Below are 27114 nucleotides of genomic sequence, written 5' to 3'. Positions count from 1 at the left end.
CTCAACCGAACAATGAGATCTTTAATGGACATCTCCTTGCGTTTGTGTTTCAAATAATTTTTGAAGTCTTTCCACAACGGAGGCAACTTCTCAATCATCGCTGCTACTTGGAATGCTTCATTGATGACAAGACCTTCAATGAAAATTCTGTTAGTAAACATAATAAAATTAATACTACCAACACTAGTATTAATTCTACTTATACCTTTAACAAGGAGATCGTGAATAATCACTTGCAATTCCTGGACTTGGGTAATAACAGACTTGTTATCTACCATTTTGTAGTCCAAAAACTTTGCAACAACGAACTTCTTCAACCTGACATCTTCAGTTTTTTATTTCTTTTCAAGCGCAATCCACAGTTCTTTTGACGTTTCCACGCCACTGTAGACATTATACAAAGCATCCTCCAGCCCGCTTAGAATATAATTCTTGCACAAAAAATCTGAATGCTTCCACGCCTCAATCACGAGAAAGCGTTCAGTCTCTGGAATTTCATCGGACAGCACAGGAACATCTTCCTTGACGAACTTCTGGATACTTAGTGTAGTCAAGTAGAAGAACATCTTTTGCTGTCAGCGCTTGAAATCAATCCCGAAAATTTTCCGGGTTTCTCCGCCGGTGCTAATGCTGGCGGCGTTGTTCGGCTCGTTGAGGCATTAGCAGTCACCATTGGAACAGCTTGGTTCACATTATCATTAGTCATTTCTGTAAAAGAATGACACAAACATTAAAATCACGTAGATTTTAATCTCCAATAGAGTACAAAACCACAACAGTGTTTCAGCGAACACAAAGTTCGGTAGCAAATCACACTTATTGTTGCTTTGTTTGATGTTAAAAGTATGCAGAAGTAGGAAAAACTCAAAAAATCGTATGAAAATTTTGAGTAGAATAGTCTTGTATTTATAGCCAAAGTTGGGCTGAAATCTGAAGAGGTGCAACTCTTCAGAATGCCTATTTATGCAAAACGGCCACATCATAAATGTCATAACATAAATGGCTATTTACTCAACAATAAAGAGGGAAAATAAAGAGAAAAAATTGAAGAGGATAGTTTAATTTTCAGTTACACAACTGAAAAACGGATTGGATTTAATATTAATATTTATTTTAATATTAATATTCTGTTATTAAAACAAATATTTAATAACATTTATGTTAATATTTTACTATTAACAAATAAATTTGGTGAAGTCGAAGCCGAAGCTGAGCGACGACGGCATGAGGCTTGCCTTCTTCTCAATTCTTTAAGAGCTAGAAGAAGATCAATTGCTTATATACTCATAAAAAACCTCTTCCTCTTCCAATATGGGATAATGTCCCTTTGCCAAGGAGAGACACTTAAAATTTTCATTTCCCTCCATTTCCCATTCACCCTATTTTAAGCATATCATATACTTAAAATCCCAACAGTAATTTGTCAATGTTTCTACAAAGTGATTCATAATCTGAAATTGCACATCATCAATGCCATAGAGCAATTTTTGATATATTATTTTCATATCAAAAGTCCATATGAGACAATATTCTTAATTGACTTTAAAGAAAATTTTCTAGAGAAACTAAGTGTATTTGAAGAACCTAGAATACTACTTGAGAAATTACTAACAAGAACTAATTTTTCCTTGCCTACAGACAATCCCCTTAATCTATTGCCAAACATATATAGTAGATTAGGCTAAAATTCGGAGGAAGAGCCATAGCTTGTTGTGTTCATACAAATTCTTAATAGACTTCTAACAAAATTTTCCAGGAATACTTGAAGAGCCCATAATACTGCTTGAGATATCACTAATGACCATTATAGTGTACTAGAAAGAACTAAATAAAAATCTGAATTTTATTTGCCTGTAGACTTGCTTAACTGTCCCGTTAATCTATTGCCAAACACAAAGCATATTAGGCCAAAATCCTCAAGAATAAAACAAAAACAACAGAGCACACACAATTAGCATACAGAGTATAGATAAAAGAATTTGACTTTCCATTACAACATCACAATTTTACCTATAAGAAGTATTTAAATTTTAAACCAGGTGAATAAGAACTACCAAGAATCATGTTTTATCACAATATTTTAGATATATATATAGTATAGTCCTATATATTCAAGAGTGATTAATATTTTTGTTTGTTCGTTATCAAGAAAATGGGTACATTTGTTACGAAGTATTTATGTTTTATATTCTTATAGTTTTGCGGTCCTTATGATAGAATCACTTTTGTACATTGCTCCTTTTTTAAATTTTGAGTCCAATTGCACTATGCCAAACAAATTGCAGTGATTGAGGGCCTATTCCAACTTCTTGCTCTTTCCGACAAAATCCTGTATATGTTGAGAAAGATTAAATTGTGAGTCGTCATTCTATTGCATACTTTTTCTTTGTTGCATTCTTGAAGTTACATTATTGACAATATGCCTCCTATAAATTGTGGTAATATTTTTACTAGATCTAGAAACTAGAGGCTAACAATAAAGTCTGTCATGTGATGAATGTATCAACTCTTCCTACTCCTTTCTCTTTATTTAAGACATTAATTTCTTTCCGCATCTTGTAAATATTTCCTTGTTTAATTTAAGTTGCGTTTATCTAAGTTCCATTTATAAACTTAATGTGAAAAAAGGACCATAATCATCGGAGAAAAATATCAAGCTCTAAAATCTTATTAAAAAGTATAAGAGAGAGAGAGAAAATTTGAATAGTACATGAGCACATTCGGACTTTTTGCTTAATTTTATCTTGATTTCCTAATTTTCATTTAGTAGATAAAGGACTCATCATGCAACTCAATATTTCATAAATACCGATCAAATTGAACTCTTAATACTTATCGGTGCATAAATATTACTTATAGGTGTATATATTGAAATTGAAGATTTTGTGCATGGCATGTACGTTAAAGTGGAAAAATCGAGGCTTGAATATTTCAGCTAAAAATAATTAACCTTGAAAAGACAATTATATCAAGACGGAATGAATATTGTAATAGCTGAAGGAGATAGAGAAATAAAGCTAATCTAAGAGTGTTGATTCTTGTATCGTCTACCGGAGCAATCATATTTCAAAGGCCACATAGCACGGTCTAGCCAGTTTTCAGACTGGTCATTCAAAAATAGCCAGCGTTTGCCAAGTCATTGAAAAATAACCACTATTTTGCTGCAACAAAGACTGGTCCAGCATAATATACTGGAGTTCGTGCACCTGTGTATGAACTTCCAGCATATTATGCTGGACCGGTATACTTTGCTGGCTCCAGTATAATATACTGGAGACTGGAGCATCGGTGTTCCAAACTCCAGTATATTATGCTGGACCAGTATATATACTGGAACTCCAGTATATTATGCTGGAGTATTTTTCCGGATTTTGAACAGTATTTTCGTTCAGATTTATCTTTACATGAAAAGTGACTAAATTTTGATTATTTTTGAAACTGTGGCTATTTTTGAATGACCACCTGTAAATGTTGCTTTTTTGAATTTCTCCCTATTTCAAAGGGAAATACACCAAAGTTTTATTGATAGTATAATGACCAGAAGAACGGAGATAGAATTGGTGGAAGAGTATGCCGTTTGACTTTCTTTATCAAGGTTCTTAAGGTTATATTACAATGCTGGATTTTGCTTAATTTACAACAAAATCAAATACTTTTAAAATATGCGTGCATGTTAAAAATTATGCAATGCACGTGGAAAGAGACTAGTCAAGTTAAATAACACTTTGACTTTAGACAAAATTAGAAAAATGATCTTTCTTTTTCATTTGTAGACTCTTCCCCAAAATAAGAATCAACAACAAATTCGTTAAGAGAATTTGTAAACATTTAAAAAGAAAAATTCCATGAAAGGGAAAACACAAACAAAAGGAGCAAACGACAACTAATTGGATATGCGAAAATATTTGACCCACATATCAACTAGAACATCTTACATTACCTGCCCTTGGTTCATCCTCCAAGAAAGATTAGATGCAGAATTTCTGGATATAATATTTTTGCGAGATAGCCCCGGCGACTGTAGTAAACATCTAAGCAATAAGATTTTCGCGAAGGGATGAATTGTATCAACTATTACAGTAAGTTAGTCAATTAAAACTGGAATTATAGAAACAGATAGTTACAAGTTTGAAAAAAAAAAAGAGTAGAACGCAAGAAACATAAACTACACAAGGATGGAGGATTGTAATTCGACGTGACAAGTTGTTGGAGTCTCATCTCCCTTTTATATGCGCCTCCAATATCACTTCAACTGGTATTCGTCGCAAAATTATACTAGTACTTTGTATGTGCCAAATACTACTCGAGAAATTATACTAGTACTTTGTATGTGCCAAATACTACTCGAGACATAAAGATCAGATGAGTTGTTCATTTATACTTTACTTGGATTGGTTTGTATGCTATTAGCAATTCTTTTGATTCTTCTCCAAATAGAAACAATCGATTTACAAATCTCATTAACCACTGAATTTAGGGAACCCAGTTTCAGGAGGGTTGCCCGGTTTAAATTTTGACCCACCTTTGCATTTAATTTTCACTAATATCTACTTCGTGCATGCATTCGATGATCTATATTGTATTGTATTACCAGGTAATTAAGTAGTCGTCTAACATTCTTGCCTTTCATGCAGAAGTTCAACGGACATATGGCTTAAGTAGATTTCAGTCTCTCCATTTCTCAGAAGCTTCCCAATTCCAAATCATTTGTTCTCCTCTATCAGTCTGCATGGGCATGGCAATTTATATCCTCGGATCGATGTATTGAGAAATATCATCCAACCATATGTTTGCCAACTATTAGCACCAGTGGAAGTTTTAGACACAAATTGATAATTATTAAGTTTGCAAAACTAAAAAAGATGGTAATAGAATGTACACAATAGAGGAGAGTATAAAGGTACAAGATGGTATAAGGCGTCAGGCCTTCTTAATTTACAGCCTCAGAGTGCTTCAGAAAGATACAGAAAAAATACAGAACTGGGACAAAAGAAACAAATTAGAATTACAGAAAACAAACTTAGAACTCATCTCAACCAACTACCTAAATCAAATTATCAAAACAAAAAAATGGCAAAGAAAGTGTGCAAAATCAATTTACTTTGGCATCCCTATCTTTACAGAGCATATGCCATTCCTGAATTACAGCTGCTTGAAGTGCCCGATGCTCAACCTCTTCTGCCGTCCACTTAAATAAAGTAGTTGGCCCCTTAGTTTTACCATCTTCAACGTTAATCATGTCTTCTTTCTTTTGGTTCTCATCATCCTCGTCTTCCTCCTCTTCTTCTTCATCATCAGATTTTGGAGACTTCGGGCGAGGTCTTGCCGCCTTTAGTAATGCTATCCGTTCCATTGAAATCTTTAGCTTTTCAGCAGCAGCCACCTTTACTTCATCTTCAGGCATGTACTCAACACCACCATCAGTTAGATCATCCAACCAACCCTGAAAATCTGAAGCAATCTCCTTGGTAATGGATTCATCTGACGCTCGGATCACAAATTTGCACATCATTGTGGTCGTCTCATCGCCAAGATCCACATTTCTGCTCACTTCACTTGCACCAAAAACCATCATGCCCAAAAACCCTCCATACCAGGTTTTAGCAGCAAAACAGAGCTGCTCAATACCAAGCGGCAAATGAGATAAAGAGAAAATGGAATGCATTGAATTTGAACATAAATCCAAGCAGAAAGGAAAGGACAATCTCCATATGTAAAATACCCAATTAGAAGTGCCTGAAAAACTTAAATGTGGCTTCTAAATCCAACATAGTAAAATCTTCCCAAAGAAAATCAGAAGATGTTCCTTTAAAAACAAAGTTACTGACCTCAAATCCAGCAACTGTCCGGATGATGTGTGAGCAAACTCGGTGGAAAGGTTTGGAAGACAGAGATTTCAGGCCACTTAGGAATGGAGACTCCCCATATTGCTGAGCAGCAGTAGCCATGAAACCGCTTCCTTCATATGTATATGTACCAGTACACTCAACTATAGCAGGCAAACTAGGCCACAGACGAAAATATTCAACTGGTGAAATTTTATGTGGCAAAAGAAGCTCGGTCAGAGGAATTTTGTATGGCTGACATCTCAAAATGACGGGTTCCCCTAATTCAGGTCTCAGGCTTTTCTTTTGTCTCATAACTTGTGGATCCTCTTCAGAGTCTTCATAATCGGCGGGACCAGAACCATATAAGGGGTAGTAAAGTACTTGAACCCAAAGGTCACAACGCTCAAAATGGGAAACGCCCACAGTTACACTGCTCAGCACTGGTTCCTGGATTCATCCAAGTCCAGTCAATTTATGAAAAAGAAACTATCAATGTATAGAGTACCACCAATGAGCATTAGGGTCCAACAGTCAATTTACAAGGATAATGAAAAATGTGAACAAAAAGGTTATTCAATATCGAGCAATGAAATGAGCATAAAAGGTTTCAGGTTAATCAGAAAACCCCCTTCCCTACCCCCTTCTTTTGTCCAGTCGAAGATAGGGAACAGCCTTAAAAAAAGGCGATGTTTGGTCCGAAACCCTGGAACAACCAATCACAAGTGTTTCCCATATTTTCCATATGGGAAATAAAATTTAAATACATGAAACAATTAAATGAATATCTATCCACAAATGTCAAGCTAAACCAAAGATGTGTAACCACACAAAATATGCAAGAAACAATCTTAGGCCTCTAATTAGATAGCATCTGCAAATAAGAGTTACATTTTTCTATTTTGGAAAGTGGCGAACATGGTAATGAAAGAAATGAGATTAGAAAACTCAGAAAAACAACAAAGAGATTCACAAACCTTGACATCTCAGTGTGTCAATTTAATCAATGAAGAACTGTCACTATACCATGCTCATTTGTGGCAACCTAAAATAAAACTGTTAAATAGATATATTTCTTTTCCAACAGTTCAATTCACTTGGTACTAGAGCATGTAGATCTCTTGGGTTGTCCAAAAAAAGTTTTACGTGCTTGGTCTACGGAGAAGAGATCAGTCCACATGTGATGAGGGTGAAGATATAATTAAGTAAATAACATAGCCACCCCCTAACCGTTTAAATTGCAAAATTATATTGTACACACAATACAATATAGTAGCTGAATAGTTAGATTCCCTAGATTCACGTCCCAGCACCACTGAAAGATCTAATATTTCCATGTGGTTAACCCAAGAAAAAAGAATCAAGCCAACAAGAAAAGGTTTGTTGCACTCTAAAACAATTAAATGAAGCTATCTCCCTCCAATAGTTTAAACTTTTAGATAAGACAGCATGATTCAAGTGAATGACCTATACCCACTCTGATATCTTCTATTAATTTTAACTAAATTAGATAAATCTTTATTTTAAGCATAAAAACACTCCCTAATGTGCAGGCCTGATTATTGACTAAGCATGTAAAAACATTTTATTGGTTAGTATAAATAAGACTCAACTACACAACTTCTCTCTGTTTCTTATCACATTATACCAACTCATCTAAAAACTTAAACGATTAGAAAAAAATTAGTTGTCTTTTAACACCACTGTTGCATAGAGCAGTTATCCTACTATATCATTCGATTCACGATCTAATTTAGGCACTCAATGTTGCCAAAGTAGCACTCTTGAGAAATTAGGCGTAATGGCTTCTGGGCCACTTAAACTTGCACCGGATTTTAAAGCCGATACATGAACTTTCGATTTTCCCATTTTAGCACCCCAACTCGATAAAAATACTTATAATAAACCCCTCCCTTAGAGCGTGTATCTCAATTGCCTGACATGAAAACCACGCCAGATACTAAGACCATTTATTGTTTGACATTTGTAATATCTGGGTCCCATGCCTTTTAAAATTAATTTACCAAATTTTTAATTTTTATTCTCTTTCTTTTCTTCTTCGCCATAGCTGCTCCAAAACTTTCCCTTCCCCAACCACTATCTCCAATGGTAAAAATTCAAATATGATCAATTCATATCCTAGTATATATATATCTTAACCAAACCTCAATCTAGAAATTAGTCCAAACAAGCCATTAGATCTTCTAAAAAAATATATCAAAACCATTCCGACAAGGTTTCCATCTGAAAAAATGGCATCTTGGTGGCACTCGTCAAAATCAAAATTAACAGACCTCCTTGAGCGCACCTATTACTTCCCACCCCTGAAATTCCAGTAATTTCGTAGTCTCAACCGGCCAAAGAAGATCGCCGGAAACATTGTCACCACCATACCTGTCGTCAAACCGAGAAAATGAGATAGACCAATCAACGCTAAAATGATTAGTTTGTGGAGAAATGAAGACTGGCCAAGGGATTGTTCAAAGTTGCAATGAAGAAAAAGGAGGTAGGGGTGGGGGATCGGGAAGAAACAATGGGATAAAGAAATTGGGTTTGGGAGAGGGGGGTGTAAGGAAGAAGATAAGAAAGGGGTTACAGGGAGGGATTTAAGTTTCAGGACTTTTTTTATTTTTTATTTGTTTGTCTTTTATTTACTTTTCCTTTTTCTTATTCAGATTTAATATTTTTAAGTTCAGTAATTCGAGTGACGCTCTTTTTCTGCGTGATTAATATGCACTTTGACAACGTCAGCTGTGCTGCTGCCACATAAGCATAGTCAAAGGTCAAAGGTGTTCACTTATAAGTAATCGATTGAGTTGAAGTGTTAAAATGGGAAAATCGAAAGTTCATATATTGGTTTTAAAATCCGGTGCAAGTTTAGGTGGCCAAGAAGCCATTTCGCCGAGAAATTAACAGCAGAAGGACTAAAGCTCCAGTCAAGTCATCAATCGTTACGAATTAGACTGAAATTTTGAGTTCCCCTGGTGCACCATAACTAACTTTTGAGATCGGTCAGTCCCAGCACATTGTATATTTGTATCTGTTTCAAATACAAGGCCCAAGAGTTTTTTCAGTCAGTTACTCAAGATCTAGGAGTTCAAGAACTGTAGATCTAAATCATTATTAGTACTGATCCTTCTGCTTTCACTTTTTGTCAAGAATTCCAATGATATGATACCCAACCTCTATTCAGCACTTCCTTTAGTTTTCCTCTAACTAAGAGCCTAACATGAACAGTCCTACCTCCCACGTTCCACCTGCACTGTAGTAACCTTGCTCAGGGAATTCCAAGAGTGTCCTAGATATTTTTTTTCTTGTCATCCTTCTACGCATTATTATTCAGGTCGCTGTCACTACACTACAATGCAGCACTGTCTTCACTCCCTCCCGCATTCCACCTGCACCGTAGCAACCTTACTTGGGGGAATTCCAAGAGTGTATCCTAGTTATCTTCTTGTCATCCTTCTACATATTACTATTTAGGTCATTGTCACTAAACTGCAATGCAGCACTGTCTTCACTTCTTTACTTTCTTGGTGAAGTGTGTATGTGTGTGTATACATATATATATCTCAAGGAATCCTCCTGAGAATCCAGATGTTGAACAACCTAAAGAAAACATAAGAAGCTAACAAAATCCAAAAACCGATTTATGTCACTTACAGCACTAAGAAAAATTAGACCAGCAAAACAAGTTCACAAGATATCTTGCGCCTAGGGAAGTCATGGGAGCTGATACCCCCTCAACACCTCAGACGTCATTCTCTCCATAACATCCAAAATATGCAACCTAGGGATAGTTTGCCGTAACTCCTAGATAGTTTCTCCATCCTCCAATCATCGGAACTGATATAAGCTGCCTTTATGGTGCACGGCAAAAAGATTTTAGTACATGTTCCAACTATCCCTTGCAACAAGCAGGAAGAGGTAGCAGGCATCTTCCCTATCTGCACTCAGCATTACAAAGATAGCATATATGCAGGAAAACAAAGAGCTTTCTCTTAAATTTAACTCAAGTGAGGCAAGCCTTATGCAACATTACCCAACTAAGGCACGTGTAATTTCTGTTGAGTCTTTGGTTCTCAAGATTAACTTCCAGTTATTGGATCTAAGCGGGCATGTTAGCATGCCGTACTGTGGAAATGCCTTTGCTATCTGTGCCACCTATCAGTCTGTCCTCTTCCAGCATATCCGCAATCACCTGGTCCAACTTTCTCATTACAGCCAAGAGATTTCCTATCTTCAAGTCTGGGCAGTTTCTCCTGAAGACAATGTTCCATCTTCTACATTGAGCAATAGTAGCTTTAGGTAAGAGAAAAACAGGAATAAGACTGGAAACACCACTTTCAGTGTATAGTGTCAAATCCAGTAAGTCATGCCAGAACCTTATCTTCTCTCCGTTACCCACTTCAAAGCAGGTATTATTTTTGAAGTCTCCAATAGCTTTGTGTATGTGCTTCCAGGGTCCCAAGCCATACGGGAAGGACACCGCGCTAGTGCACCACTGATTTTGCCTCCATGTTTAGCATTTAACACCTTCCTCCAGTAGGTGTCAACATTGCTGATGTATTACCATGCCACATCATCAATAGGCTTTTATTATGCAGTTGCAGTCTTTTAGTTTTCACTTCTTTATTATGTCTTTTTCTTTTGTTTTCAACAAGTTAATCTGCGGTAAGTAATTTTCACCACTTGACACAGTAATAATGTAAATCATTCAATAGTATTTTCTAGTTATGGTATCTTGAAGTTGAAGCAGTTTTGATAAAAATGATGTTAATACCTTTACATACTATTAGCTGCTACTGCTGCCAAAGTCGGCTCAAGGAACAACCGTACCTATTTGATGGGGTTAGCGTTTGACAGTAACCATAGTCATGACACAAAAGTCAGAGGAGAAGATGCATCTAGAAGGGGGACAAATATAACGTGTTCAATGAGCAAAGTAGTTTTGCCTTTTGTCGGCAGGAGAAACACACCCATGAGGGAGGAAACTGAACTTGATAAATAAGCATGACGGTCTCAGGACAAGGTCTAACCTGTGAATTAAGGTTGCGCAGCTGGCGTACTGCTTGAGGAGATCCATCCATGAAATATAATCCACCAGAAAGTCCAACTCGTATATCCACCCGATTAAGTTCTATCTCAGTCAAATTTAGAACCTGCAAAATTATGAATGTCAGTAGATGCTGCCTCTTAGCTTTCCAAGAATTACGAATAAATAGTGATTCACCTGAGCAATAGTTCCACTCAAACAATGCAACCCATATTTCATCGAAACCGGTCGGCTCTTGGCCCATTATGATACACTATGCTCTCATTATTTAAACTCCTTTAACAATTTTGTGTTTAACCAATTTTACAACCTGATAGATCCAAAACTGATTTTATGCTAAAAGATGAAGAAATGTAACTTTAACACCACGCTTTGGCAACACATAGAAATCCGCTATTTCTGCATGGGGGCTTATGTACACAAGAGTTTTAGTTCGCATGAACACATTAAACACCATTTGCAGAACTTCTAAATAGAGAAAAGTTGACAAGTTTTTAGATGTCCTAAAAAGCTTCTACGTGTTTCAGAAATGCTACCAATAACAAGATTAAAACTAAAGGAATATGCTAGTTTTTCAGATTGGAAAAAATCTTGCAACCGTTTTTCGTCCAAACACAGGCTTGCACTCTTTAGAAAAGAAAATCAAGAGTATTTTTAATAGGATTGCTGCCACTTCTAAAAATTAATAACAGACCACTATGATTGTACAAGTAAAAGAGGATAAAATGGAGACATATTCTCATTGGCACTGTTGCAGCCAATTTTGTATAAAAACCATTAAACTAGTTAAGGAAGTGGACCTTTGGCCAAACTCAATCCCGAAAACTAGTTCAAGTGGTGAGAATTATTCAAAACCGCACGAGGAGATTACAGCCCTACATTTGACTGGTGTGCGATTTTAACATCCCCTGCATACCCAGGGCTCGACATATAGAGCACAAAGTAACATAACATGAGTGGCCCGACAATGAATAGCAGAATAGCATGGTGGATTCGACTCTGATACCACGTTAAGAAAATGGATCTTGGGCTTAACTCATAACAAAAGCTAGCTCAAACACTAAGAATTGTCCAAAACCATATGAAAAAGATAATAGCCCATACGCTTAACCAATGTGTAACTTTGGACAACAAAGCTATAATAAGAGATGTTGATGGCATGCCTTAACGGCCAGAGATGTTTTCTTCATGATTACAATTTACAAAGATGCAGAGCATAAAAGAAATGAAGATCAACTATAACAATAAAGAGAAGTAGAGATCTTGACCTTTAAGTGCAGAGTAATCCTTCCATCACTTGGATCAGTTAAATGATATGCTTCAACATAGCAAGGATCACTGCTACCAGTCAAAGTATATGCACTTGGAGGAACCTTGAGTAAAGTTGAGTCGACTCGTTTAGCCAGCAATAGTGCTAGCTCACTAGGATCAGGCCTCCAAAGCTCTAAAATAGCCTTGTGAACCAATCCTTCCAGCTTTCGGTCCTGAGCAGCAGCTGCTTCATAAAACTGAACAGTTAACTTGTGATGGCTAAATGGATAATCTCCTCTTGCTTCACCAACCGCAGCCCACCTTGGAGAAGAGAAGAAAACAGACGTATCATCCAACAATGTTTCAGAGCTTTGCTAATAAAGTTTTTCAAATAAATTATATCCTACAACCAACTAAGCCCCCTCATTTGCTTATACAGATCAAGCTAATTTAAACACAAAACCTTCCCCCTGGAGGAGCAGAGAGGATACTATCTGTGGAAGTTAATAAAATAAACTACAATAATCCTTTCAGGTTAACTCTCACATTATATCACCAAAACGGACGAGGGATTCTGAACAGCAATCTAGAGGCCAAATGGTTTTGGAGGAGTTTGAGTTTCAACTTTCAATGAAGAGTTTTCCGTTCATCTCAGGCATTTTACAGGGTAATCAGTTCTGGGCATCATGTGAGCTACATTACCATTTAAGAGGAAAGAATGACGTTCTACTCACTTGCTTTCCGAGTGGTTGGAGACATATTTGATCCGCTGCAGTATTAACCGACACTGATGTTTGTTCACTGAATCAGCTAATGCATTGCTCCTAAACTCTTCAAGTTCTTTTATTAGCAATTGCCCTGCCCGGGCATTACGTGAACCCAACCTCTGAGCACACAGAAGAACTGCTTGAACATCCTGAAGGCGATTTGTGGTGCTGGCAGACGAATCTATGTTGAAGAGAACTTTGTGTATATTTGATATAATTATATTCAGGGGATCTTCTGGATCATCAGCCAAAAGTGGATCCAAACCTTCAAGATCAATATGCTCTGAGATAGCCCATATAAGCCGAGTACATACTCTAGGTGTGTTCACCTGCAAGATGTAAGTTTCAGACAAATTAAGAAACAGAATGTGACTTGGTTAGCAAAGTACAAAGTACAAAAGATTTGAACAGAGTCAAATCCTCAAATGGTCATTCAAGTTGCAGAAATCACTCGCTAAAGTAACTTTTGAATATTGTTGGACATCAAAGTCATTAAACTTTGCCCATATCTCCAATAAAATAAAACAAGCTGAAAAATCTAATTCTTTCACCGGAAGTTTACAGTTGATTTTCATTTTTTAACATAAGACCCATAAAACATAGGCACTGAAAGTTGGTTACGTGGAGCACATCTTTAGATACAATATTTATGTCTTCTGTTGCTAAAACTGGTGTTGGTATATATTTTATATCAACTTTTAAGGTCTGCTAGTGTTGTCTAATAAGCAATATTTTAGCAGTTATTGGAATGGAATGTCAATATTTTTTGCTATCTATGCTTGTCTTGTTTATGTTGAAGTTGCAATATATTTTGTAACTTCATTATTTTAGCAGTTATCTCTGAAACTGCTCTTCATATATAGCTTGTCTTGGCCCTCAATATATAATGTGTGTCCGCTGAATTTGGAGGGTGTTTACTAGCAAGCTTAATTTGTTTCTTCGTTTAAAAGCCAATGTAACAATAAAATTTATTGTATTTTAGATGTGCACAAATGCATAATAATTATGCAGTTCAGATGATTGTCTCTTTTTTGCTATACATGTTTCTTATTTCCAGTCAAAAGGAATCTCTTAGATACAAAATCTTCTTAATTGCACGCTTGTATAGTAAGTCCCTTAATACACGGACTTCATTTGTTTTATGAAAGACCCATTTGAAATGGGTTAAAGGGTCTTATAATTTAAAATGGGTTAATGGGTCTCATGTTAAAATATGGGAAGCCAACTGTAAACTTTCAGTGAGAGAACTAGACTTTCCAGCTTGTATTTTTTTGTTGGAGATATGGGCAAAAGTTTGATGACTTTGTTCTCCAAAAAAATTCAAAAGTAATTTCGTGAGTTATTCCTATAACTTGGATGACCATTTGGGGAATTGACTCGATTGGAACATGACAAAGTTGAGCTTGCTGCAGAAAAAACATGAATGAATAAATAAACAAATAAATTAAAAATAAATAAATAAAACATAAAAGCAGAAGAAAAGCATCAACAATAACTTCAGGTTATATAGGTTTACTTCTCTTTCCGTCAGTTCAGTTTTATCTAGGAGGAAGGGGGATACAGTCGGAAAAGGTATAGAGTTTCTTTAATTGATGACACGTTGGTGAACAGACTCCAATGCAGCTCAATTTCATCATAGCACGGGTTTTTTTATAAAAAAATATTTAAAAAAAATTATCAATTGAAAAAGCTAAGAAAAATATTAGGCTATAATTATCCAAAACCATTCAATATCAAAGAAATTTCGTGTGTAATTTTAGAAAGACTAATATCTAAGGTAGGATCTACAAGACAAGAACATATGTAAAGACTTGCTCAGTATGTGTGAAGACAACATAATCCTTAGGCAACTTGAGTAACTTCGGCTATGTTGGGAAAATAATACGAGGCAATTAATGTTACAACGTACAATTCAGGGGCATAGAACAAGCTCAAATGATGAAATGCATCTTACACGTGGCATTAGGTAACTATTAAAGCTCTACCAACCTCACGTAGATCTCTGACAAGCTCTCTTTGCAAATTCTGCAACCGCGTTTCATTCAGAATCTGGTCCTGAGAAGCCCCGTCTTTGACTCTTTTCACACCCCCTCTTGTATCATAAATGTGACAAAGCCTGACAAGCAACTTCAGATAGCAATCAATAGCATATGTTCGACCTTCACAATCCCATTTGACACATGGTCTACAAACTTCCACTACTTCCAAAGCTGGTTCTGTCCAATTTAACGCACCATAACCAGTTCCATAGGCTAATGCTCCAATAACTCTGCTTTCCATACCTGAATTCTTTTGTTCAGGAAGTGGTAGTGATAACTGAAAGCAGCTCTCAACCAGCATTGCAACTAGTTCTTCTCTAAACAAGCTTTTACTAGTTACAGTATGGAGGTCCTCTTTTATTCTTGCATTCTCAAAAAGTGAAGCAATATCAGTTCCTGGAACAGGTTTTTGCCCCCTTCTAACACTCTCTTTTGCAAAAAGATCAACACATAGAGCAGTTCGACAGATGCATGCTAAAGCATGCATGCGATCTGACTCTGCTCTCAGGTTTCTCACCATAAGAAGCAACTTTTTAAATAAAGAAACCTGCAGGAAGTAAATTAATTAATAGGTGTTTTCCAGACAATGACTGAATGACGAATTGACAAGGCCATCATGAAAATTGGAAGTATATCACTTCTCCTTCATAGTCGAATCAGTATAATTCTTAACCAAATGCACGATTGTATCACTAAAAGATCCAACTCTGATACACCAAGGTCATAGAGGTGACGGGAAATGGAAATTGAACAATGTTTCTACAAACATGTCCAACTGGCTAGAACTCCAAGGGTGAAACTAGAGTTATAGTTCATGTTTCTCTTTTTTCTTTTGAAATCAAATTAACAAGCAAAAAAAGCCAACAATGATCTCTAAGGCATGTGCAGTGAATTCAGAAAAGACACAAGAATGAAGGTAGATTGTACTAGCCTAAGGACAAATGAAAAAAGAAAGAAGCAAAGCAAACGAAGAGATTTCTACACACAGGATTGAAATGAAACCATTCGTGTGTAGTCAATTCATATTGATATATAGAATTCTCGAGAAGGAAACTTCAAATGAAGAGCATAATCTATTTGAAGAGTAATATACACCGGCTAGATTGCTGAACAACTCGCAGCAAACATTAGCATAATGCAGAACTGAGGCATGGAGAAGTGATTATAGTAGCTTGCATCAGGAAACCCAGTTATCCCTTTCAACGGTTAATGTTATACTTATTTATTTTGATAAATAATTAATGTAATTCTTGAATGTGACAAGATTTCAATAACAGCTACCGAACAGTGAAATGATGTACTCAGAATCTACTATCAGTTTCAGAGATTATCATCATACAGGGTCAGTAGTCAATAAGCCAAATCCACAATTCCGATTTGTCTTCAAAAGAGGATAAACAAGAAGGCAACAGATACACCAACCTGCATGCTGAGATCAAGAAGATGCAAATTGGTGACAACAGCTCTTACAATACTCTCCCTTGCAGAAGAAAACTCTTGCCTATCCCAAAGAGTGAGAATAGCAATGATGGAAGTGGATGCCCACTCGGGTTTCCCTCCAGGAACATCAGCCAAGTATAACATGTTAATTCCCACCTCAAATATCAAGGATGGATCCAAAGACGATGCCAAAAAAGGTGCCAAATGTGAAACAACATCAGATACACCCACAAACCTTTCCGCACTCACAGTCTCTAACGAACTAGCATTCCCACTCTTGGAAGACCTCGATAGCTTCTTGATCACCTCTATCGAACCCGAAGCTACTGCCTTCACAGCATACACAAGCGGACAAACAGTAGCTCGAAAGTTCTCTATTGGGAGAACCAACGACCGTGCCATTAATGCATTCCTCCTCCTCCAAACAAATTCAACCATAGAAGAAACCCAATTAGACCTAATAGCAACAGAATTTTCACTATCCACAAGCTTATCACCAGCCAAACGACTCATCCTTTTCGACTCAAACTCCTGAAACAATCTCCCTACAGACTCAAACGCTACTTTTGAAACAGCATCAGATTTATCAAGCATGTTTTGCCCTATCCTAATCCACCAATTAGAAACCCTATCCAACAAATTCATATTGTTCTCACACAATGTAACCAGATCATCACGTGCAAGGATACAACCAAGTGTTTCAGTAATAGCAAAACGGAGATTATCACTCGTAGAATCAAAACAGCTAGAGATCTGTTTATTACAGTCAGAAATAAGCTTACCAAGACGGTAAGAAGGAATAGCAGCAAGTATAGACACCGCAGCAGCAGTAACGTCGGGATCGGGGAAGTCGAGATCGTTGCGAATTCCGGTACAGACTGTTTCCCATAGGTCAGCAGTGAGACGAGTGGAGCGAATTAGGTCAAATGCGAGTTTTTTCGAAATGGCGGAAGCTGGTGATGCGACAATCTCTTCAACGGCGGATTTGGCAAGGACGGAGATGTCTCTGCCGGCGGCGGATTGTTGGAGAGCTTGGAGAAGTGCTCCTGATTGACGGAGCGCGTCATTTGAACGGAGATCGGCTTGGATCTGAGCAAATAGTATGTCCATTTGCAGCAATTGTTAATTTAATGTTCAAGTGAGCGAAGAGCAGATTTGTATATTTGCTCTGAAGCAAATTACCCAGTAGGTTGCTTCGGAGCTCAAATGGAGGAAGGCTACTCACGTCTGAGTTTCCATTGGTTAGTTTCTGCGTTTTGCAAATGATTTGAATCTTCAGCTTTTTTGCCTTTCTGTCTGGTCATCAAGGAGGGAGGTTTACCGGCGAGCGGGGGGACCGTTTTAACGGACGTTTATCTAAGGGCTATTTCGCAAAATTGATTTTGACCATGATGTTTTTTTGCTACACAAAAGTTTAACGGGCGAGTGTACATATAGCCGATTTTTGGTACCCTTGGGGTCGTTTGGCAGGGTCTATATTGGTACCCTTGGGGTCGTTTGGCAGGGTCTATAAAAATAGTGCGGAATAAGGTGTAATAGTAATGCATTAGTTATACAGATATTATATAATAATTAATAATGCTTATATTATTTTTTCTAACACCTCATGCCAAACGACTCCTTAATTAAGTTATAGCCGAAATTTATAAATACTATCTTTTAAGTTTAATCACTTTAAAATCAACTTGTTATACAATGTCGGACATGTATATCTAAAGTTAAGCTGGGCAGTCCTAAACTTCGTATGCCTTAATACATGGTTTATCCCTAACCTATAGCCAAATCCCTTCCTCTCTGTATGATGTCGTGATGACATCTAGTCTTAGGGACTAGGTAAGCCTAGCACTTAGTGAATTAAATGATAGAAATTAATCAACATAACTATTAAGCAGAAACTAGATATTTCTAAATGAAGCCAACATTTCCAATATGATATAATATCCCAAAACCGGTAGCACAAATCATAAGCTCTATTGAGTTTGCTTGGAAATCCCTAAATACAACTGTTCCGGAAGAGAGATAAACAGTACAAGATGAAATTTCAAAAGGTGACTCCGAGGCTTGCGAACGCAATGACGAGTTTACCTTGAGCCTCCACAGCAATGCCCGGCCAGCTAGCTAATAATTAACAACATCCGAGGTACCTGAATTTGCACAAAAATGTGCAGAAGCGTAGCATGAGTACACCACAGTGGTACCTAGTAAATATCAAGGCTAACCTCGGTGGAGTAGTGACGAGGGACAGCCAAAACACCTACTGGACTAAACAACCTGAACAAGTATAAAATGTAGAACTAATAGGGAACAATATCATTTAAAGCTAGGCACGATGACAATAATAATACAATACTTGTAATAGGAACTAAAAGTAACAGTTAGCAACGAGACACAACAGGTAATAACAATATAGAGTAAGCTGAACACAATTTAAATCCGGTGAAACCAAATAAAGAAAAACAAGTAACAACTCAATAAGAACAACCGCTTTCACACCAGATTTATCCAAGAATTTTCACGATGTACCAAACATCAAAATCACAAATCACGAGTCCCAATTCGTGAACCTTAATCACTTGGCATCTTGTGCCCATATTGCAATATTATAACTGCACGGACGACTCACGTGCCAAGAGGGTGACAATATCTAATATTTGCGCGGACCACTCACGTGCCAACAATAAGAATGACTCATGGCTGCACGGACAACTCGCGTGCCAATAGAAAAACTCTCACATAGAAGGCAAGTAGACATGAGTACATATAAATGGTCAATAACATCATGATTCATCCTCTTAAACCTATATGGGTGATTAATTATGTGTATACTTGTGCAAGTGTTCTATCATAGTTCAAGTCAACAAGTAAGAGTAGAGACAATCAATGACACATAAGAACGATCACCATAAAATGTACAAGGTAAAACTCACACAAGGTAGGCACGCCACTACACAAATATCAACAACAACAATGCTCCCATGACATCACAAGTCATCATAAACTATTCCTCGACATAGCCCACCTTATCTCGCCACGTGTACAATAGTAAAGTAAGTGCCCGTATTATCTTGTCGCACGTGCATAATAATGTTTCCACCTTGTCTCGCCACATGCACAATAGTAAAGTAAATGCCCGCCTTGTCTCGTCACATGTGCATAATAATATTTTCACCTTGTCTCTCCATATGAGCAAACCGACATATATAGCCCGCCTTGTCACACCGCATCTGCAAAATCAACAATAACAATAGCATGACAGAAACATCGTGCAATCACTCGAATAATCCTCCCAACAATATCACATGTGCCAAAACATAACAAAACAATATAATAACGTGCACCATATGTGCTCATATGCGACAATATTTCTTAAACATAATTTCAATACCACAACCACATATAGCCCTCGGCTCAATAACACTGAGTACAACAACAACAATAATAACCCAGGAGTACGGTTATTAAATCAACACAAGAATTTCAAATTCACAATAAAACGTAAGAACGAGCTCATAATGCAAGATGCGACGGGTAATAATGTTTTCAACAAGAATGTCTCAACAAGAGGAGAGATAATATGTAATAATGATTCCACAAAAGTACAACAAGACAATAAGAGAGATAGCATGAATAAATGACTGATAAATAATAAAAAGTGCATGTTTTGAGTGTGTTTGTGTGTTAAATCTTATGTGAGTTGCGGGAGTTCACACCACTTTTAAAGTGAAAATATGTTAATTACGTGTTTCTTATGTGTATGAACAAACTTATGCGTAAAAGGATCAAATAAGAGAAAAATTGATTAAAAAAAAGGGCTGAAAAGAAAAGTCCGAGGTAGCAAAGTGATGTTCACTTCGCCAGACCGGGACCCGAGTAGAAGAAACCAGAAAAGTCTCGGTCAGCGAAGCGTGGTTCACTGGTTAGATTAGAACACCAACAATCAATCGAACTAGATTTTGAGGATGTCAATGTTGTAGAAGAGATACTAGAGCTAACCAAGGACACTGAGGATACATATTTAGTTGGCTCTAGTGTCATGGGTGTTGAGGATGTTGATAGTCCCAATATTCATGTAGTTGAGCACATTGGTCCACACTCCACGTATTTTTTCACATTATGTTTGGATGATGATATGAAAATAGAGTCATCCGATCTAATTGAGGAGTCAAGGAATGAGGAACAAGGTGTCTATATTTTGGAATTCTTCTTGCCAGAAAGTCATGATTACATACCTCACACAAATGTTAAGAAGTGCAGAATACTACATTATTTTCTTGGGGCAGTTAGATTTGTTCCACCACCCTTTGAGCATAGTAGAAAACTTGAAGCAAAACTTAGGGTACAATTCATAAGCTCGAGATGGAGGCAAAAAGTGATTCGCGTCGTGCCGCATTGTTTTCATGAGTTAACTGCTTTACTTCCATTTTCGGTTTTTTCTATTATTATTATTATTATTATTATTATTATTATTATTATTATTATTATTATTATTATTATTACAAAAGAGGGTAGTGTTGTTTATTTATTTCTATAGGAGAATGGGAAGCAAGTCTATTGGAAGAAAGCAAAACCAACTGAGATGGTTAGAACTAAGTGTGGGGTACCCGCACAAAGAACCAAGTCTGGGAGAAGTCTGAGTACTCTATGAGCTGCTAATGCTTCGGCCTTTGGCCCACTAAGAAGTTTATTTTACCCTCTTGTTTTATGGGTGTGCATTGAGGACAATGACCAATTTTAAGTGTGGGGTAAAGTGATTGTTTGAGTATTCCTATGCTATTTTAGTTGTGTTATTGTATGTGTGTTGAAAAAAAAATAATTAGGTAAAAATAATCCCTCTTGGTTTTTCTTATGGCCATGGTTCTTTTTCAAGAGATGACTCTTTGAACCGGATAGTAATTGTTTTTAGGTAGAATAAATTTTGGACTTTTTCCGATGATGGACTTCGTAGAGAGTTTTCTTGAGGTTTAAATCCAAAGAAAAATATAAAAAGCTTTTTTTGAACCGATAAAGGAATAGGGAGAACATATGTATCTATGCATTTTGACATATTTTATATCGGGGCTTAGTCTGGAGCATTTGAACTAAGTAATTTCTTCATGATTTTTAATTTGTAATTACATGCCTTGAAAATATGTATGGATTTCTTTTGACACCGAGGCTCATCTTTTGACTCTTGTGATTAATTCTCATGTGCTTCAATTTTATGATGACTGTGCTAGTTGCTTTAACTTGAGAGTCGGGTCCGAGCCGTCTTAAGTGAGTCATGTGCATTGTGTGAGGTGAGATTGGTGTATTCTGTGCCATTCTTGCTAGTTTAGAACTTGCCCTGCGTGTGAGTCAAAGCGAAATGATTAAGTCTTGTAAGTTTGGGAAGTGAAATAGGCTTTCTTTGATTGACCATTTAGCCTATTTTCCTACCAGTGCTAATACTATCCGTAGTCAACCCTTTTGAGCTTGTAGACCTTTTTTTGGCAACCACGGTACAAGTCGAATTCCCTTTGTTCTTAATTAAATCTTGTTAAACCTTTACCTCCGAAAGCACTTAAGTAACTAGAAGAGTAAAGAAAGAGATTGGGTAGCTTTTGGGTGGAACCATAAAAAGGCCGACAAGGTGCAATTATGTATAAACAAAAAAAGTTACTGGCCAAAAATACCAAATGAAGGATAGTGAAAAAAAGAAAGATTAACACCTCCATATCTTTGTCTAGGCTAGTAAATATCTATATGTTGATGTGCTTAATGAAGAAGGTCCTAAATGTGTATGGTTTCATGGAAATATATTGAATTGGTCATGAAAAGAAGGTATTTGAAAGTGAAGTGTAGTGTGTTAAAGTGTTTAGGAAGGTTGGTCACTACTTTCTCAAATATATCCTACCATCCTTTAGCCTAAATTACAACCAATAAAGTCCTACTTGATCCTAGATTTTGCGAGCTTAAATTAGTAGAGACTTACACTACGGGCAAGCTTATGGTACGAGCTTTGGTGGCATAAGAGTTTCTTGTGAGAGTGAGAAAATTCGTCCGATCTGAGAGTCCTTTAAATATATTTGAACTTATATTTGAGTGTGTGGACTACTTTCTCTCTTTTGGTTTGTTAGTGAGGACAAATGATTTGCAAGGGATTGATAGAGACCTTGATTTTTGAGTTGGCACAAAGAGCGAGTCATAGTGTGAAATGTATTAGAGTCAAGTTTTGAGGCGAGGATGTTCGACAGAGTCACATGAAATTTTAAATAATCTTAGCATGAGTTTAAAACTTGAGGAAATGAATGAAGAGTGCATATGTTGAGTTCTAAGCGTTGATATAAACCATTGTCATTAGTGTGATACTTGAGTATGTTTTGAAAGGTATTTCTTTCCTATGCACTTAATTTTAAGTTGCTTGAGGATGAGCAAATATTTAAGTGTGGGTTGGTGATAAATACTGAAAAGTGCATGTTTTGAGTGTGTTTGTGTGTTAATTCTTGTATGAGTTGCGGGAGTTCACACCGTGTTTGAAGCGAAAATATGATCATTACATATTTCTTATGTGTAGGAACAAACTAATGCGGAAAAGAATCAAATAGGAGAGAAATAGGTGAAAAAAGAGCTGAAGAGAAAAGTCTCAGGTAGCAAAGTGATGTTCACTTCGCCAGACCGGGACCGGAGCAGTAGAAACTAGAAAAGTCCCGATCAGCGAAACGAGGTTCACTTTGCCAGACCGGGACCATAGTAAAAAAAATAGATTCTCCAACCCGAAAATAGGAGAAGGGAAATCCGCCCCATACAAAACCTAGTCACTATAAATACATCCTAAAACTTGGGTTTGAAGGGATAGACACTAATTTGGAAGGAGAGAAGACTTTGGGGAGACAAGAACACGCTAGGAGCAAGAAGGAGAAGGATTCAACTTCACGTTTTTTCCTTTTTTTCCTTCTATTTCCATTATTGGTTTTGATTTCTAGTATTGTAGTTTTGCATACTATTATGAATAGCTAATTTGTTATCTAGGGTTTTGATGGAACTTTTTGGAGGATGAATTCTTTTTATGTTTTTATATAATTGAACCGTTAAATTTCTCTACTTGTTCAACTACGTATTTGTTGTTGTTGATTGAATGGCCATTAATTGACTGTACCTATTTAGTATATACTGCTCGAGAAAGAGAGAGAGAGAGAGAGAGAGAGAGTATGTATTTAGGTAGTTGTTGAACAACATCACTCCTAACGTATGTGAGATATCAATACAGAGGGTTTAAAGGCGGGATTAGAGATAACGTAACCTTGGTGCGATCATAGTGAACGGTGAATTAGTGCCATCAAGTATAGTTTGAGAGAATACATCTAGTAAATTATAGTAGTTGCTCGAGAGAGAATTACGACAACCAAAGTACTCACGATCAGTAGAGAAAACTTAGGCGAAATTTATAGAAGACATAGCGGGAAGGATTCCAACAATTGGGGAAATCATAACTCTAGACCTCCTTAATCTTATCTCCAATCCTTATCCTTGTTAATTGATAGTTTTACTGCTTTTTAGATTTGTTAGTTAACTAGATAAAAATAAACATTTTAATCTTTATAATTAGGAAATTGTTTGGACTTGTGTTTCTTAGCGATACTGAACAACTGTAGCTAAGCCTTAGTTCTATGTGGGATTCAACTACGGACTTGTAAACCAGATTATATTTGCAACGATCGCTTAGTCCTTTTTATAAAGCATAGTTGGGCGTGATCAATGACCCCAAAATAAGAATACATCAACAATGAAAGCGATAACAAACTTTATTAAGGCTAGGCAATTACGGAAAAGATAATAGTAACTTCAATGAAGGTTAAGCAATTTCGGAAAGGATAATAATAACTTCAATTAATGTTGAATAATTACAAAAAAGACAATAATAACTTCAATTAAGGTCAAGCAATTGCGAAAAAGATAGTAATAACTTCAATTAAGGTTAAGTAATTACAGAAAAGATATCATGGCAATAAAAGAGGCAACAACTTTAGTTAAGGCACATAAGAGTTTAATTGGCAATAAGAGTAGAACATGAATCAATTAATTCTAAATAAGACACGTAAGGGTGAATTTAGTAAATGGAGGGTTTAGCATGACAAAACAACTTCATATCTAATGAACATAAGAACCTAAGAGCCCTAAACGGTCAAATTTCCATAATTAAGCCCGAGTATGTACTCGTCACCTCGTGTACACGGCCTTCACATGATGCAATTAGTACAAATGATTCAAATACTAAGGGGTAGTTCCCCCACACAAAGTTAGGCAAGATACTTACCTCAAAGAAGCTAGACCGATACTCTAAAATGACCTTCTCGAGTGAAACAACCTCCGGACGGCTCAAATCTAGCCAAATTAACTTCAAATCATGAATAAAACTCATAGGAAGTAATTCCGGATAATAAAGCTTCGATCTTTAATTAAAACTAGAAAGTCAACTCATAGGCCCACACCTCAGAACCTGATAAAATTCACAAAATCTAGATACCCATTCCAATACGAGTCCAACCATACCAAAATTATCAAATTCTGATATCAAATCGCCCTTCAAATCCTCATTTTACATTTTGAAAGTTTTTTAGAAAATTTCCCATTTTCTTCCATTCAATTCACTAATTTAATGATATAAACAAATATGAAATCATGAAATGTAATCAATTTCGGATATAGAACACTTATCCAAATCGAACACGTGAAGAACCCCTCAAAAATCGCTCAAAATCGAGGTCTATAACTCAAAATATGAAGAAGATGGCCAAACCCTCGACTTATATGATTCTGCCCAGTCCTCTTCGCATTTGTGAACAGAAACACTATATCTGCGGCTTCGCATTTGCGAGAAAGAGTTCACATCTGCGAACCCAACTTACCAGGACAGGATCCACATCTGCAATAGCGTAGAAGTGCCAAACGAGCCGCAGAAGAAAATAGTTTCGCATATGCGATCACTGGGCCGCAAAAGCGGCCATTACACCCGCGTGCAAAACTCTGTAGAAGTGAAGCTTCCTCCCAGTCCTCAATATCGCAGAAGCAACAAATACTTCACAGAAGCGGCTCCGCACCTACGCTCCAAAAATACGCAGGTGCGACACACTAGAAGCAGACTTGCCAAAACATGAAAACGAATCCGAAACTCGTCCGAAACTCATACGAGCCACTCGGGGCCTCGTCCGAATATACCAACAAGTCCTATAGCATAACGCGGACCTAAATCACATCAAACAATGTCGAAACTATGAATCGCACCTCGAATCGAACTTATGAATTTTCAAATCTTTCAACTTCCAAAACTCGTGCCGAAATATATCAAATCAATGCGGAATGACATCAAATTTTGCATGCAAGTTACAAATGACATACCGAAGCTAATCCAACTCTCAGAATTGCATTCCGAACCCAGCATCACCAAAGTCAACTCCCGGTCAAACCTCTCAACTTTTCAATTTTCACCGAAATGCTTCAAATTACCCTGCGGACCTCCAAATCCAAATCCATACGCACTCCAAAGTCCAAAATCACCATAAGAAGCTATTGGAATCATCAAAACGCCATTTTGGATTCGTCTGCACAAAAGTCAAAACTCCGGTTAACTCTTATTGCTTAAACTTCTAAAACAAGAATCCTTCTTCTAAATTAATCCCAAATCATCCAAAAACCGAACTCGATCGCACATGCAAGACATAATACACAATAAGAAGCTGCTTGAGACCTTAAGACATCGAACGAGATGCTAATTATCAAAACGACTGGTCAGGTCGTTACATTCTCCCCATCTTAAACAAACGTCCGTCCTCGAACATGCCAAGAACCGTTCCAAAGTCCTCAAATCATTGAATGAACTACCATACATACACTCGTGGGTGATCCCACGTCACTCCAATCGACATAAGCCCGATAATACCATCTCAGTTGAAGATTATTTCTCCTATCCATACTAATAAATCTTAGAACCAAATTTCTCACCACCCGATCATTCCCAAAGGACCCGATTTCCACATCCACACATGGTATCAGCCTCAACCAGCTACAACAACTCATGCATACACCCACATGGTACAACCAAATGACGTAACACATCATGCATATGCCCATAACAATACTCTGGCTATAATAGTTGCCCATAATCAAATATAACACCGACGAATAACCTTATCACAACTAACCTCGTCCTACAACTTCACAATGCCGACAATGATACAAGAAACATGAAGACCTCATAACTATTCACCCGAATCAACAAGTCACATCTAATGCCAGCTGGGCACACACCTCGTAAGCTAAAACCCAATAAGCACAACGCGAATATGACTAAATATGCAAAGAGAAAACATCAGAGAACTATCAAACAAGCCCGACATGCATAACTCCCCTATCAGTATCATACTACGAATCAATTTCACAAGGAAGAATCGAAATACATGAACTAATCACACAGATCTCATCCTGATTTGACTTCCATCGCACCACATAGCCCGGTTCAATATATCAAACCATATGAAATGCGAGGGTTCCATCTTCAGCTCTAAATCACAAGTAGTATACACATCATACCATCTGAAACCTTCCACTAATTTAATTTTGCGAACAAATTCATAACACATACTGAACTCCCACACCAGTAGAGCATCTAAATCATAAATCGTAACCAATCACCCAAAAATCACATCAAAACCTATTATAATGAGTAATAGAAATTCACTTCTAGTCTCATAGCTCTCAATAATGAACAAAACAAAACGATA

At 36.9% G+C, this 27114-nt stretch overlaps 1 protein-coding gene across 1 annotated transcript; it reads right to left on the bottom strand.

Moving 5' to 3' along the window:
• Positions 1-4863: 4863 nt before the first annotated feature.
• LOC107794600 (protein TPLATE) lies at positions 4864-17830 on the bottom strand. The gene is made up of 7 exons (XM_016617100.2): positions 16361-17830; positions 14889-15485; positions 12867-13228; positions 12150-12453; positions 10865-10987; positions 5829-6275; positions 4864-5617 (listed from the first exon to the last, which is right to left on the bottom strand). Exons 1-7 carry the CDS (start codon positions 17486-17488, stop codon positions 5093-5095), a joined length of 3486 nt encoding a protein of 1161 aa, XP_016472586.2. The 5' UTR covers positions 17489-17830; the 3' UTR covers positions 4864-5092.
• Between the last annotated feature and the right edge of the window lie 9284 nt (positions 17831-27114).

The sequence above is a fragment of the Nicotiana tabacum genome, chromosome 18 (assembly GCF_000715075.1).
Source record: "Nicotiana tabacum cultivar K326 chromosome 18, ASM71507v2, whole genome shotgun sequence".
In the NCBI taxonomy this organism is placed as follows: domain Eukaryota; kingdom Viridiplantae; phylum Streptophyta; class Magnoliopsida; order Solanales; family Solanaceae; genus Nicotiana; species Nicotiana tabacum.
The sequence above is the reverse complement of the archived record's forward strand: the minus strand, read 5'-3'. Positions and strand labels throughout refer to the sequence as shown.

Bases quoted from the DNA above. Each gene is read 5' to 3' on its own strand.
- LOC107794600 (XM_016617100.2), bottom strand. From the start codon at position 17,488: ATGGACATACTATTTGCTCAGATCCAAGCCGATCTCCGTTCAAATGAC. The intron at 15,486-16,360 runs GTTGGTGTATCT...TACTTCCTGCAG, and splicing joins TTCTTGATCTCAGCATGCAG to GTTTCTTTATTTAAAAAGTT. The intron at 5,618-5,828 runs GTCAGTAACTTT...GGTATTGAGCAG, and splicing joins GGACAGTTGCTGGATTTGAG to CTCTGTTTTGCTGCTAAAAC.